General features: G+C 41.7%; 1 protein-coding gene across 3 annotated transcripts; it reads left to right on the plus strand.

Moving 5' to 3' along the window:
- Positions 1–3,428: 3,428 nt before the first annotated feature.
- LOC133899795 (uncharacterized) lies at positions 3,429–15,115 on the plus strand. 3 transcript variants are annotated; one of them, XM_062340859.1, is made up of 10 exons: positions 3,429–3,835; positions 5,139–5,239; positions 6,215–6,593; positions 7,264–8,184; positions 8,984–9,035; positions 12,690–12,757; positions 12,839–12,945; positions 13,811–13,898; positions 14,261–14,465; positions 14,778–15,115. In XM_062340859.1, the coding sequence occupies exons 1-10, from the start codon at positions 3,698–3,700 to the stop codon at positions 14,792–14,794; spliced, it is 2,076 nt and encodes a 691-aa protein (XP_062196843.1). In that variant the 5' UTR covers positions 3,429–3,697; the 3' UTR covers positions 14,795–15,115. The 3 variants fall into 3 exon arrangements, with proteins under 3 accessions (XP_062196843.1, XP_062196842.1, XP_062196844.1); XM_062340860.1 differs by adding an exon at positions 4,870–4,976 and having other exon boundaries at positions 3,699–3,835; positions 5,134–5,239; positions 14,261–15,115; XM_062340858.1 differs by having other exon boundaries at positions 3,430–3,835; positions 14,261–15,115.
- Positions 15,116–16,001: the final 886 nt, after the last annotated feature.

The following is a 16,001-nucleotide window of genomic DNA, read 5'->3' on the forward strand; positions in this document are numbered from 1 at the left end:
AGTGGATAAACTGTTTCGGTATGAAGTGACGTGGGAGCGGCATGAGGGGTTCTGCCCTATGTTGGAGTGTGCATGGGGCGTGACGACGTGTCGATCAACTAGAGAGTTGTGCAAAAAGATGCAGATGATGGCAGGATCCATAGCTGCATGGGGGGGAGGAGTCTTTTGGTAACGTGCGTGATGAACTACATGAGCTACGTAAGCGTATGCTTGAGTTGCGAGCGAATCTAGCCCGTGTCGGCCCATCATACGAGGAAAAATAAGGTGGAGCAGCGGATTGCCAAAATTGAACTTCTGTGAAGAAATTTTGTGGCGACAAAGATGGCGTGTACAATGGGTGGCAGAAGGTGATAGCAACACTTGGTTTTTCCATCAAAAAGCAAGCATGAGAAGGAAGAAAAACCGAATAAGTAAGCTGATCTTACAAGATGGAACTGAGTGTGAGAATGCACATGTGCTAGAAGGTGCGGCCATTGCATTTTATGAGCAGCTGTATCATTCAGATGATACTACTGGGATTGAGGAGGTACTGTCACATGTGCCTTTGAAGGTTACGGCTAAAATGAATGGCCTGCTTACTGCATCGTACAATGAAGCTGAGATTAAAAATACGTTATTTCAAATGTTCCTAACAAAAGCTTTGGGACCAGATGGCTTCCAGATGCACTTCTTTCAGAAACATTGGGACATTTGTGGTAGTTGGTGACAATAGTGCTGAAATTGCTCAATGGAGAGGACTCTTTGGGGGAGATCAATAAGATGTTCATTGTTTTAATTCCTAAGATATCAAACCCAAACTCTCTTGCTCAGTATTGCCCGATTAGCTTGTGCAATGTGATATATAAGATTGTATCCAAAGTGCTTGCTAACCGGCTGAAGCAGATTCTCCATGAGGTGATTTCTGATGAGCAATCAACATTTGTCCCTAGAAGGCTCATTACTGATAACATTGTTACAGCTTATGAATTTCTGCACTTTATAAGAAAGAAGAAGAGTAAGAATAATTCACATTGTGCATTGAAATTGGGCATGATGAAGATGTATGATAGAGTAGAATGGAGATATTTGGAAGCTATAATGCTAAAGGTGGGTTTTGCCCCAAGTTGGGTGGCGACAGTGATGAGGTATGTGTCCACAATTGCCTTTTCGATGCTCTTCAATGGAGCACCAGCACAGAAGTTCAAGCCAACTAGAGGGATACGTCAAAGAGATCCTATATCATCGCAACTATTTTTATTGGCGGCGGAGAGGCTGTCATGCTTGTTGAAATCAGAAAAGGCGGATGATAATGTAGTTGGAGTCAGGGTTGCACCAACGACACCACAGGTAAATCATTTATTATTTGTGGATGACATTATCCTTTTCTTTAAGGCAAAGGTGGAAGATGCGACATGGGTGAAAAACTGTATACAGGAGTATTGTAATGCAGGTCTAGGCAGAGAGTGAATCTTGATAAGTCCTCCATATTTTTTGGTAAAGGGTGTCTAGAGAATAGGAGAAATGAAATTAAAGCTTTGCTCAATATACAAAATGAGAGCTTGAATGAATGGTACCTTGGGTTACACTCGGATGTGGGAAAGAAGAAGAATGGTGCATTCCAGTACCGCAAAGATCGAGTATGGAAGAGGGTTTAGGACTGGATGGACATATGTTTGTCGGTAGGGGGAAAGGAAATTCTCATAAAGTATGTGGCTCAGGTCATTCCGACTTACTCCATGGTGTGTTTCCTGCTGCCAAGAGGGTTGTGCCATCATATAAATGCTTTGATTCGTAAATTTTGGTGGGGCAGTAAAGTAGGAAGTAGGAAGACTACTTAGGCCACCTGGGATGTGATGGTGATGCCTAAGTATATAGGCAGTTTAGGGTTTAGGGGCATTGAGCTATTCAATTTATCCATGCTTGTGAGGCAGGCGTGGAGGATCCTGCAAAGTCCCGAAACAGCGTTAGGGTGTTGAAAGCAGTTTATTTTCCGGAAAAGGATTTGTTGAATGCGGAGCTTGGTGACAGGCCTTCGCAAATTTGGAGAGGAGTTTGTGCAGGAATGAAGGTTTAACAACAGGGGCTGGTGAAGCGTATTACCCAAGGATTTTAAACTGCGACCAATTTGTCCAAAGTCGGTACAGTTGCCGGAAACAATGTTAGAGTTAATACTTGCACATGAAAGGAGATGAGATGAAAATAAATTAAGGATGTACTTGTATGACATAGATGTGGAGACCATTTTTAAGATCCTGATCAGTTTAACTACACACACTAATTTTTGGGCCTGACACTATGAAAGGACTGGCATCTTTACGATTCTATCGGTATACAAAATGCTCATTGAAACAAGATGCTGACTAGAAAACTAGCTTGAAGGACGGGTGGAAGTGTCAAACACGATTGGAGTTAGAAGTAATTGGAAGAAGTTATGAAAAACTGTTGTACTGTCAAAACTACGAGTCTTCGCTTGGAGGCTTGCACGGGCATCTCTGCCAACAGGTAAAGTTAGGTGTCAAAGGAATATGGCGGCAGTGCCGGCTTGTACAATATGTAATGCGGAGGTAGACTCGTGGAGGCTTGCTCTAGTAGATTGCAACATTGCCAGATGCGTGTGGGTACTGCTAGATGAAGAGTTGACGGAAGCAATTACAGGTGAAGGAGGCACTGACCCAAAACAATGGCTGTTTGCTTTACGTAAAAAATTATCGTAGAAGGAGTTTGTGAAGGTTTTGGTGACATTGTGGGCCATATGGTGGACAAGAAGGAGAACTATCCATGAAAATGAATTATAGAGCCCTCTTTCTACTTTTAGTTTCATAAACAAGTTTCTGTCTAATATAGAGATGATTCCTGCTAAGAAGAACTCGGTTACCGCTTTAAGGCTGAGATATGGACAGAGACAAAGCTGTTTACCTTCTAGTTCAGGAATGACAAAGATCAATGTTGATGGAGGTTTGTCAAGATCAAGGGAGATAGGAGCAGGAGCTGTGTGTTGTGATGAAAACGACAACTTTCTTGGGGCGTCGGCAGTTATATATCAAGGCTTGACATGCCCTTGTTCTGAAGGCAACAATGTGTAGTGAAAGGCTAGCTCTGACAGCGGACATGAATATTCAGAGAATCCATATTGCATCTAACTGTTAAAAAGTTATCAAGGGAATTTCTAATCTATATCTTGGACCATATAGTGTGGTATTGAGAAGTTTCGAGAAGTACAATCCCATCATAAACGGAGGGAATTTAACGGTGAAGCACATAGCTTAGCAAAAGCGGTGACTTCGTTATGATTAGACACACATGCGTGGTTTCAAAACCCACCTGATTTTATTTGTATACAGATGGTTATTGAGCAATGAAGTTCCCCGTTAATCTTAAAAATAACTTAACAATCAATTATAACACTTTGTAAAATTTTTCAGCTCCCGTGGGAGTGCACGGACAATTAATTAGTAAAAACCCAAAAGCCCAAACAAAAACCCAATCAAATCTCGCCTCGCCTGCAGCCCGTCGCCCAATCCAATCCCCACGCGTCGCCGCCGCCTTCCGGCGATTCCAGCCAGCCCCCGCCACGCCGCCGAAGCTTCCCGACCCCCGCTGCGGTTCGGATAAGGTCGCCGCGACCTGCCCCCTTCCATCCTCGCTCCGCTCGGCCCCGGGACCCCATCGGGCTGGATCTAGGGTTGCGTGGGGAGGGGTTTTGGAAGCCCCCGCCGCGATGGAGGCGGCGGGCGATCCTGCCGGCGACGCCCGCACCTTCAAGGCCGACTTTACCGCCACCGGCATGGAGCTGCTCCGGGGGCGCGTGCGGGAGAAGCTGCGCGAGTTCATGAGCGGCCCCGACGACAAACTCGTGGTACGATGTCGCCGCTCGCCGGCTTCGCGTTTTGGTGGCGTGTGGTTGATTTCGGTTGTATAGGGGATTGGGTTGCTCTTCAGCTCTGGGATTTTGGTCGAACTCAGTTGATGGCATGTGACGGACTGGCTAGAATTTTGGATAACTTTGTGCAAATAATGCCCGTTGATTTTGTTCAGTGACGCCCCGCTTGCTTCGCCTGTTGCTAGAATCACTATCATTATGCGGTTAGATTTCATGGGGTTTGGTGGCTGGAGTTTTGGTTTGTTTGGACTGAATTGCTGTCTATTTGTTTCAATTTAGTGTGGCTTATAGATACGCGCTTAGCTGAATTCAGTTAGTGTAATGGACTGGTGGACCAGATGCACCACACCATTGTGCTGTCGTGTGAAAAATATGTTCCTGAAGTCTGAACTGAGATTCTGAGAAGAACGCCTCCCTCTTTCTCAGGGGAATTATTTTGGTCAAATACTAGGAAGTGTTTTGGCGTAACTGAAGCATGGCTTATTTAGTACTGGTTCAGTGACTTGTCATGTTACTGGATTCTCATTTTATCGAACTTGTGGAGTGGTTCTTGTTCGTTTCTGCTTTAGTAGTTAATAGCAGTTACTTGGACATGCAATTTGTGGATTAGTTCTGCCTTGCCACCTTGCCTAGGTGAACTAGATATCAGTACAAATCATAATAATCGAATTATGTGTAACTGAAGTTTTTTTATACAACTGAGAATGCAATACTTATTTCAAGCACTTATGCCATGCGGTGATACGGATGAGTGAATTTCTTATCCTTGCGTATCAACATATGCTATTGGTTAAGGTTCCATTGGTGCTTGATAATTAATTTAAATCTTTGCCTTTCCTTCTAAGAAACAATAAATTTTACTACCTTTCTCCATTCATCAGTAACCCTTTATTGACCAGGTTCACTATTTTTACTATTTGTCTACATTTGGCACTAAACTTTTAGTAGTTGATAGCGCCCAAACATCTGCGAGACAAATGCTTTACGCCTCTTTGTCATCATGGTGTTAGGGTGCAATGTGTCTGGTGGAGCACTGGGAGAAAGACCTACGAAAGAATCTGCTGTTAAGCTTTTCCCTATCTTTAATGAATGATAACGTCTAATGATCCAGATTCAGGTCTGATTTGTTCTTATCTGAGGAAGAATCTGCTGTTAGTACTTTTGATTACCGTGTATTCACTTCTTGTACCTTGGTGTAATTGTCTTATTCTCTTTTTGTCTTCATTACATTCCTCAAGGAAAAGCAATAAGTAGACCTCTGTTGCTGTCTTAAGTGCAGGATTATGTTATTCTCTTGCTAAGCAATGGAAGACGCAAGGATGAGGCCAGTAAGGAGCTTTGTATATTTCTAAAGGATGATAGTGCAGCATTCATTTCCTGGTTAGTATGCATTGCACGCACTTCGATATTCTTGTATTGTTCGTATATCAACTGTGTCTCTGAACCAATCTCTAAGATATTTATGGTGTAAATACTTTTCGTATTGTCATATCACCACATTTAGTGTAGATACGACAAGCAGCCTTGTATGTTCCCTCATACGCGGTTCACTCGTTGATATTCAGACAAATATGTTTATATTTAGGCAATAATAAAATAAGCATCTGATGCATCTTCCTGTGTATGGAATAGAACTAGCAATTATCCACGGTGACAACTGAAAGCAGAAGATTTGACAAAGTTTTGCTTGCTAAATACTTTGTACTATATATTCTATGATATGATGTGCGATGAGAAACTGATATTTGCACAATATGCACAATATAAAGAATAGGTTACATAAATTGCTTTTATTATCCCCCTAGCCTTTTAGTTGCACCTAAAGAATAGGCTACTTTTGCCATGTAAACAGCCTTTGTTTAGATCAGTGCTTATAAGCATGACAGTTTTAATATAAATCATTGACAGTCCACTTCTAAGCACTACATTACTTATGACAATGAATTAATCCCTCCATTCTTTTTCATACGTCGCTAAAATCCATGCAGTCAAACTTCTTAATATTTGATCACCAGTATGTCTAAAACTATCAAGATTTTGACATGTGGAGTTATAAAAAGTATTTGTCGAAGTCACATCGTCGAGACTGCAAAAAGTTTTTGACATCAAATTGAAAAGAGAACGGATGGAACAGCTTTTACTTTGAAATTGGAAACAGTGATATCTACTGAGCAATTTTGACCTTTATCATCTTTTTCCCAGACAAGCAGTTCACGGTAATGTTTTTCTCCTGAGTTGGTCCAACATCTTAAAAAGCTAAAATAGCTAGAACAGTAAACAATTCTTGATTGGCATTAATATCATCTTATCATGTGTAAAATGAACTTGCTACTGAATATTGTGTTGGTTTTGTAGGTTGTGGGATCATCTTTCTGTACACTTGCACCTTTATGTGCAAGCACAAGAACAAAACCAGGAGGAGATTGAGGATGATGAGGCCCCCAAAGTAATATCTGGAAGACAAAAATTATCAGAGGTGCTCTCGAGAAGCAAAGGTCAAACTCATTCTGAGCACACAATTGAATCAAGTACAACCACTAGAAGACAGAATAAGAGGGAGTGGAAAGGAATTGGTCTGGAGGGTAATGAAAAATTTCCACTTCGAAGTGTACTAACTGATATTCTTCACGGAGAGGAGAAAAGATCGCAAAAGTCCAATGAAATACGACACCCTACATCAAAACAACAGAACGGCAGGAAGCGTGACAGGGACGATGAGCCACAGCAAACGAAGGTGTGATGTATACCTAGGCCACAACTGCAAACTAATCTTAAGGAAATCTGTTTTTGTTGACCAAGCTGACTGGAACATTGTGCTTTCATGGTTTCTAATTTATACTTTACGAATATCTGGCTTCAGTTCTTTATGGTGTGCCTTATCTCACAAATTTGTTTTGCACTGTAATTAGTCTATACTCTATATTCTATACTTCTCCAGATTGGATCTATGAAGATGCTTGTTAATGCTAAGTATCCGATCTTCTTAGCAACAAATCAAATATTATTGCCATCTTTTAGAACCAAACATTTGTTTTCCATAAAAGTGCATATGCGAATTTTGACAATTTATCTTAACTACAGTAGGTTTTCCCTCAATTAGGACCAACTGACCAAGATAGTTGTTTCGTGAGTTTTGGAATGTTGGAGAACTCTCTGCTTAGACAATCCAGTTAGTGTATCTACCTGAACTTCTGCTGATATTTTGTACTAAAGTTTGGACTAGGAAATTGCTTGTTTTGGATGGATGAGCATAACAGTGTACTTATAATTTTCCCGATAAGCTTTTTATGGGTCCACTCAGATGTTCTTTTCTCTTCATGTAGATTTCTATTACTTATTACTCTTTACTATACTTTTCTGAAGCTACTATGCCTTCTACAATCAATTCGTTCCTTTGTTACCAGTCTTCACGTTCCATGCTTGGTGGTGGTGCTTCCCGTCGTCTTCTACAATTCGCTGTTCGAGATGCTGTAAAAGCTGTACAGCCAGCAAGCAGCTCTGCTGAATCAGCATCCAAGCGTCTACGCTCTGTGGTCTCCACATCATCTGCAGACAACCTGCATGATAAGAGATCAGGAAAATCTCAAGACAACCTGCATGATAAGAGATCAGGAAGATCTCAAGACAACCTGCATGATAAGAGACCAGAAAGATCTCAAGACAACCTAAGTGATAGAAGATCAGAAAGAACTAGGCCGATTCTGCAGGTAAAAGGAGCTGCTTTAGCTCTCAGGGCTGCCGCGGAGGCTGCTGCAGATTCTACAAAAGTTAGATCTACTGGAAGTGTTTTCAAGCGATTGGGTCAAGAGAATGTTGTAAAACAGCCATCTCGTTCTCGTGAAGAGAAGAGAGATTATGAGGATTTTGAACCAGTTACTACCGTAGAGGAACATAATTCTGATCGATATGATAATGATGAGGAATCTGAAGAGGAATCTGGAGAGCTGACCATGGCAGATAGGGAAGCTGAAATGAATGTTGATTCGACTTCTGATGATGATGTGAACCGAGATGAAGGGATTACAGGATGCCAAAGTTCTGGTTCACATGAAGATGCTTTCTCATCATTTGCAGAGAAGAAAGCTTTATTGGCAAAATGCAGCATTGAACCAGAGACCAATGCAGTGAGGCCTTCAAGTGTGATCAATGAGGAGCAACCTGTTTCTTCATTGACAATAACAGCAAATAAATCTGTGGCTATTTCTGCTGATGTGAATACTGTGGAACCTCTCAATTATGAAACACCAAAAGATGTTCATGTTGTGGAGAAGCCTTACATCACACCCATGAATGCAAATGCCACCAGTCTGGCTAGTAATGTCAAAGTAAGAAACCTCATCTTGAGCAAACAATTTTATCAGTAAATAGGCAGTTTTTTCTTCGTGCACCTCAATCACAGTACTTTGAAGTCACCCTTTTACAATGCATTTCGATTAGGGTTGAATTGTACGGTTAAGATTCTAGCAGATGTCCTTTTGATTCTGGTGAAAATTGATTTTACAGATTTTAATCAAGTCAAACGCATGTTAACATTTGCCCAAGTACCCTAAGACAAGAATGTTCTTCTAGAACCTTTACATGCTAGTGAGTAGTAACACTCATTTGCCACTTGAATGAAATGGCAGAGCACTAGAGCAGTAGGGGCTCATGGATAATCATACAAACATGGTATTGTTTATCTAATTTGCCAGTACTTGCCTTTACTGGATCAAATTGGGCCAGGTTACTTGTTTCCGCAGAATTTATCATTTTGTCTATTCTGCTTATATCTTCATGACCATCTGTGAAGGCTTGTTTGCATTTGCTTTCAGTGTATGAAAACATTGGATGAAAAAGTAGTACCTGGCATCTCCTGTTACACTGCTACAGTGTCACATGGTCTTAGCTGTTAGCAGATTGGCACATCATGTCATCTCACCTGCATCTTGAATGCTACTTTAAAAAATAAAATAAAATAAAAGTGATGTTAAGCTCTTTTTGATTATGATGCTCATTAGTTTTGTTTTCTATTCTTTTGATCATCTGGCCTGTATTATCTTGTTGGTATACCCTGACTATTTATGTATGTATGGAGTAAGTAATCCTTGGGTAGATTTGCTCTGATTGATAGTAAATTTCATTCAGGAACCAAGTCATGCAGAAGTTCAAAAGGATTCTCAGCGGTCTGCACCATCTGGTAATGCACCATATCTTCTATCTTCTACTTATATAAAAGTACTAGTGGCTTTCTTTTCTACATCCACCCATCTTAGTGTACGCACACCAATCCTATCCATATGATCATCTGTATCTAATGGCTCCTATTGATTTCGTGTCCTGCCTTCCTCCTACAATTAATAACACCAATACCACTAATGTAGCCCCTAATCACCATCACCTTACCTAATTAGTAGTACTAATACCACTTATATAGGATTCTCAGTGGTCTGCACCATCTGGTATGCAACATATCTACTTGTACTAGTACAATGCCCGTGCGTTGCAACGGTATCTAAATGTTTCAAACGCATGTCCTACTATTATGATAGCATATCACTAAAAAAATGGTATGCAAATATACCTTAGTCAAAGATAATATATATCATAGAGATATTGTCAATTGTTTCGCCGTAAACATGATAGTAAAATGTCCTTGTATTGCAATGATTCCTAATTGTTAACCACATGAATACAATTTTTCCCTATAACTTACAATACCACTGAGATCAAATCTGATGTTGTGGAAAGCAAAACACATGCTATAGACCAATAACGTCATGCATTAAAGAACATGAACATGAATCCAACGTGGACCTAGTTGTGTGCTACAAATTCGACTCAGTTCATCAAAAGTCTTGAGTTGTGTGGGATGAAACAATAGGTTCTTCAAAACCACTATCACGTTGACTCTAGCTGCTGCTTGTAATTTTCCCATTGCAAGTGGATCATTGAGGTGGACTTCACCATTTTTCCTCCAGTGGTAGTCCCCTGGGTTGGGAAGGGCCGTTGCATCTGCACTACCAGGTGGAGGGGTTCTTTGATGGGAAAGCCAGCTCATGAAGACAGAGAGCATCTCGTGCAAGCATTTTGCCAAGAGGTTCAACTCCATCCTTAGCCATTGGCAGCAGCCACATGTCCAGGGCCTCTACCGTGTACCTGGAGTTGTTCAGTTGAATAATTATCTAGCACAAATGAAAAAGGCAACCAAACAGAGCTAAACCCTTACTTACCCAAAGGCCTTCAGTGGGGTCAAACTTCCGTTGATACCTACACGTTCCTTGTTCTCATTCTTTTGCTGCACCAAATTGCAAAAGAAATCATAATGGCTACGTTACTAATGTTTGGCCCAAGTTGTCATCAGTAACTAAATCAAAGTAATAGCCCAATTAGATGTATGACGTTAAAGCATGGTGAAGGACTTACTGGAAGTGAGCTCGAAATGCTTGGAGCAAGTTTCTGGCACAGATTCTACATTGTCTTTGAGGTTTTTCTTTTGTCTCTTGAACCATTCCCCATATGGGTAAGCTTTAGAGTATTGTGCCTTCAGAGCTTCATCGTCCACTACAGTGTGGTTTTCAAAATCAACCAATAGCATCATTCTGGGGGTTTAGCCTACGGCCTACCCTTTCTGAGCACATCCTCAGGAGGAACATCGACAACACCAACTTCACTACCCATGATCACACGTCCACTGTGGGTCACATAAAACCGACCGGGCCTCAAGCCATTGCGGTCCAGGGTAGCTCCAAGGTAATGGCCATCGGTAACTGCAGGTGAAAGCCAAGTTAGATGAAGTAAATCCATCAGAAGTATGATCAAACAAGGAAAGTGGGCTAAATATATTTACAAGATATTAGAGCAGGTCCATCCCAAGGCTTCATAAGTGCTGACAGGAACTCGTAGAGAGCTTTCTTCTCAGGTTACATGTTTGCATCGTTCTGCCATGCCTCAGGGATCATCATCATCACAACTTCTGGTAGGCTTCGCCCACCTCGGACAAGAAGCTCAAGAACATTATCAAATGCACCTACAATTCACATGTTTTTTCTAATCAATAAGATTCCAAAAATAACATTAACACAGAGACAGACATTTGGGCTCCTACCTGAATCTGAAGAGGTGGCATCCACAATTGGTAGAATTTGACATTTCTTCCTTTGTTAGGCCAAGCTTCCTGCCATAAATCCAAGGAACTTAAAGACCAACTAAGAACCATAAAATCTGATTCTTAATGTTTGCCTCCGTAAACTCCTACGGCATGCCCAGGCTATTATCCCGCGAATCATGTGATGCATTGCAAAACAAACGGCGCATCTAAGCCCCCATCAGCGGCCAAATTCTTATCAGACAAAAGAGGCCAAGTAGTACAATGTAAAAAGTGAGATGGCTCAGGTCGGTGAACGCCGTGGAAAGGATCCAGAGGCGCATTCTGTCGCAGCTGTGATTTTGATGGCGATGTTTATAGCAAGGGGAGTCCAGATGATTAGTTCTCGATGACGCATGATTCGAAAGGGGAGGAGGGAGACTAACCAGAGCAGGAGATGGCCACACTCTGGTGGGATGCATTGCAGGGGTCGCCGAATCGAATACCAACCGCTCTTGGTCGGTAAATGGAACCGTCGAGTCTCTGGCGTCGGCACATGACCGGACGAAACTCTCAAGGCACCTCCGGCAGGTGGGATAAGATGGAGGCACACATGAAACGGTTGCAATGCGGTGGCGCTTCGGCCATTGCGTCGGTGGCGTGCTGAGGTGCGTCGGCGTGTGCCTAGGGTCGAGCCAGGGCTCGTCGCGTTGGGGTAGGAGGTGCCCAGAGCCAGCATGGGAGAGAAGACACGCAGCGGCGGGGGTAACGAGGAGACGTGTGTGCTACAGGGGATTGGGGTCGGTGGCGCTCAAATCTGAAGGGACGTAGGGAGGAGAGATTTGGATCAGTGGGTTCGGGGGAGTGGACGAGGTGCTTAGAGGCTGATCCATGGTGCTCGAGGAGGACGGGCGAGAGATCGGGGTCGAGGGTGATTCATTGGGGATGATGCAGATGGTATGGAAGAAAGGAAGGGAGAGGAGACGAAGAACCTGGAGGCTGGGGCGGTGGCGGCCAGATGCGTAGGGCAGTGACAGTGAAGCGCGTAGAGCGGAGGTGGCAACGAGGTGTGTAGAGCCCAATCCATGGTGCTCAAGGAGGGCGATAGGCTTCACCAATCGGTGGCGGGTGGTTGGCGAGGAAGGAGGAGAGGGCAGTTGCTATTGTGTGATTTGGGGAGCGAACTGCCGGGGGACGGGGGAGAGGGAGAGGCAGTGGCACGCAGGGTCCTTCTGTTGGCAGCGTGGGCAGAACGTGGGAGGGCGGGACGCGGAGGCAGAATATAGGAGGGTGCGGGAAGGCTTCAGAAACTACTTCGTATTTTTTAAGTAGTAGAGATATACGCACTAGTGGCTTTCTTCTACATCCACCCATCTTACAGTACGCACATCAATCCTATCCATCTGATCAGCTGCATCTAATGGCTCCTATTGATTTCGTGTCCTGCCTTCATCCAGCAATTAATAACAGTAATACCACTAATTTAGCCCTAATCACTATCACCTCACCTAATTAGTAGCACTAATACCACTTATATTGCCCCCTGTCCAGCACCTTGCTTGATTAAAAACGTGCAGTGCATGGGGACAGTTACTAGTAACTCAAAATCTGTAAGGATATGATGCTGTTTTCATCAAACGTTGATAGAAAAAATGCAAGGAGAGTATTGTAATGCAAGTCGTCATTAATAAATCATCAATAGAAAGTGGTCTACTTTGAGGGCAGTGTCATTTATTACTCATATAATATATCTTGCCTTCCTTGCAGTTGCAGTTTCATATAGCACAGCGCATCCGACTGAGGATGCAGATTCGAGAACCCTCTATGTCAGTAATGTGGGTATCTGTGTATTCTCATCACCCTTATTATTTCATGCCATTAGATTCTTTTATTTATCTTTGTCAAATTATTTGAAGGTTCACTTTGCTGCCACCAAGGACTCATTATCTCGCCATTTCAACAAGTTTGGTGCTGTTCTGAAAGTAGTCATCGTCACTAATGCTGCAACGGGGCAGCCAACAGGGTTAGTTTATCTTTAATGCTTATTGTAGCTGGTACAAAATTTTATCATGCTATTTTTCCTTATACCAGACAAATTTTTACTGTAGTGATAGGAGAGTTAAGTGACAGGAGATCTTGGCATATCTAATACTTATCACCATTCGCCCAGTAACTCCTATGATGCCACCCCCTTGTTTCAACATCAGATCAGCTCAAAATTCTCAGAAAATAATGTGGATGTTGTCTTAAGACAAATGAAAAAAAATCTGATAAACCATAATAGAAGGAAAATGATAAATGAAAGTAACTACTCAATAAATTTATTTTCTCCCCTATTTCCACCAATTGTGTTTGCACTTGAAACTTTGTGTGTTGCTAAATCACACCAAGGAGTACCTACAGGCTACAGTCATGCACTCATGCAGAATTCTTTTTAAACTCCTTCGAGTTGATCTGATTCGGAATCAGAATAGTTTGTATGATAGCATGTTGTAGGTGCTTACTGCTCCCCATGGCCCAAAAAGCATGAATGCAACCTACCGAAACAATATATACCATACTGGGGGAGGACCATCAAATAAATAGAAATTGAATCCATGTCATTAAACTTCTCATGATGTTTCTATTATCATGAAACTTAGAACTCAATTTTTATGTTGCTTAGGTTAGGGTCTGAAACTTAGTTGCCTAAGATCCTTTGGATTGCTCTTATCAGACCTGAGTTAACCATCTGTGCAGTTTAAGTATTGAAATCTCGAGTTGATGTTCCTGGACTTAGGTTGAACATCGCTGCAAGTGAAGCAGCAAAGCTTAAAACTGGCTTAAACAGAAGTTCACTCTACATTTCTTGAAGAGAACTCAATGATGGTTTTTCTTCTATGATACAGATCTGCATACGTAGAGTTTTTACACAAAGAATCAGCTGAGCGAGCTTTGTCATTGAATGGTACATCATTTATGACACGGATTCTCAAGGTACAATGATTCTTTATCTTTTGAACTTTTCGTAGTGTGCCATATGCATTTTCTACTTTTCTTTTGCTGTTATTGATTTGTGTTGGCCAAGGAACAGCATTGTCTAACGTGGTGCTCGAGTAGAGGTTGAATATATAGGATAATCCTCTTAACTGATTCAGTTTTGTGCTTATCGATTTTCTCTCTCTACTACTTGTACTCCTGCTTCATTAAATTTATTTGCATGAATGTGACAAACTAGCATAGCATCCTGTTGCTTTGATGTTTGTCATTTTGGATTCCCATAGAAGTAAATAACAAAACTTCTGAGTTTTGATTGAGCAGTAAAAGTGATATTTGTGTTATTTTTCCTTGTAATGTAGGTCGTCCGGCGAAGTTCTCATGAAGCCGCTCACTTTTATGGTTGGCCTGGTAGTGGACGATCATCTATGTATGCCAGGCACGGTAGAATGGCATACCCGAGGGCTGTTCTCCCTGGCAGTTCCTTTAGAGGGCGTGCTCCGATGAAAGCTGGTGCTAGAAGTTTACAGTGGAAACGTGAGCCTTCAGGCACTGATTCAAGTGCAGGTACGAAACCTGACATGAGTGTGCCATTGTCATCTGAACAGGTTCTCCCACCTGCCACATAGTGGAGCATATTATAGTTGAGCTGACAATGAGAACCAATTGTTATCTTGCTCGTTGCCCCGAATGGTTGAATCAGGACAACAAACTGAGAAGATTGTTCTTGCAAACCTACTGTTTTGTAAAAAGACCAAAAAAAGCACGAAAAATACAAAAAAGCTAAAAATAAGAAAATGGGGGAGGAGTTTGGTGTCTGAATATGATAAGCTACCATGCTGGTAATTGCAGTTCGTCCTCTTCTTTATATGTGAATAGGCTGGCATATTACGTGAGCAGTTATCATCAGACTCCAGCCATCTGAAAGAGGCTTCTTCACATTTGAAATAATTGCGACCTTTTTGGTTGTATTGGTGGTCGCATGGTTAAGGATCGATGAACATATGCTTGGATGGCAGATGCATCAAGTACACCAAGATGAGGAGCAGTTTCTGGACAAGATATTTATCAACAATCAGTGCTTTATCAATGTAAGCATCAATTGTATAGCAACAAACCTATTTTTATATTTGTACTCTTCTCTGAATCAATCTCTTTCCCAACAAAAAAAAGGAAAAAAGGAAAATAAAAAGTGTTCATCTCTTTTTGTTTTTTCTGATGAACTGTTTTATTTAATGTACTGATATTTTTTTTTAGTTGGACATTCATTGTGTGACATTTTTGCATTACTTCGCATCATTTGCGGTCCGAAAATTCGGCGTGCTACCTGCTCCTTGCATTTCCACCTTAACATTTCAATCTATTTTTTCAAGTTGCAGTATACTCCTTGGTGTTTGATGAATGAAAGCTTTCAGTTTAATCCCCTCCCATACTGCCATGGTTCTTGTGGATATCGGGCTTGTTATCCTGTTCTTACTTCCGTGTTGCATACATGGGGCATGTTTGGTAGAGTTTTTACTGCCGTGTTGCATATTGTGCAAAAAATAGATATATAAATTATTTTATTTTATCTTTCAAACTTCAAATCTCGGAGTTAGAGCTTAACGAAACACGGTCATACTCGTCCGTTCCTTGATCCAGATGCTCTTTTTTTGTGCCGCCACGATACTCTATTCTGTTTGGCTAGAATATATGTGATCCATCTAAAAAAAGAATACGCTCTTCATAATGGAAGTGCTAGATATCTGCACGTGTTTGTAAGAGTTGTGCATTCTTACGTAGCCTTTAGTTGCTTACTGACTAATGGGCGATGCTTTGGGAAAAAGAATTGTTGTAGAGGCTTATACCTTGAAGGCCAACAAAAAAAAAAGTCTCGTCGACAACAATATTGTGGATGCATGTGCGCTTAAGTGGAGCCATTTGTTGCTTACTGACTAATGAGTGATGCTTAGGTTCTCGTATGCTGCCGGGAAGGTTGCGTAAGAGCAACCATAATGCAAATCTCAACTCCCAAGTATTCGAGAGTCACTTTAGGTTTAAGTATAGACACAGGAATACAGGATATACCTGATATCCACACAAATCCTTGTACACAACGCAAGG

This window comes from Phragmites australis, chromosome 18 (assembly GCF_958298935.1).
Source record: "Phragmites australis chromosome 18, lpPhrAust1.1, whole genome shotgun sequence".
Taxonomy (NCBI): domain Eukaryota; kingdom Viridiplantae; phylum Streptophyta; class Magnoliopsida; order Poales; family Poaceae; genus Phragmites; species Phragmites australis.

Bases quoted from the DNA above. Each gene is read 5' to 3' on its own strand.
- LOC133899795 (XM_062340858.1), top strand. From the start codon at position 3,698: ATGGAGGCGGCGGGCGATCCTGCCGGCGACGCCCGCACCTTCAAGGCC. The intron at 5,240-6,214 runs GTTAGTATGCAT...TTGGTTTTGTAG, and splicing joins AGTGCAGCATTCATTTCCTG to GTTGTGGGATCATCTTTCTG. The intron at 8,185-8,983 runs GTAAGAAACCTC...AATTTCATTCAG, and splicing joins GTCTGGCTAGTAATGTCAAA to GAACCAAGTCATGCAGAAGT.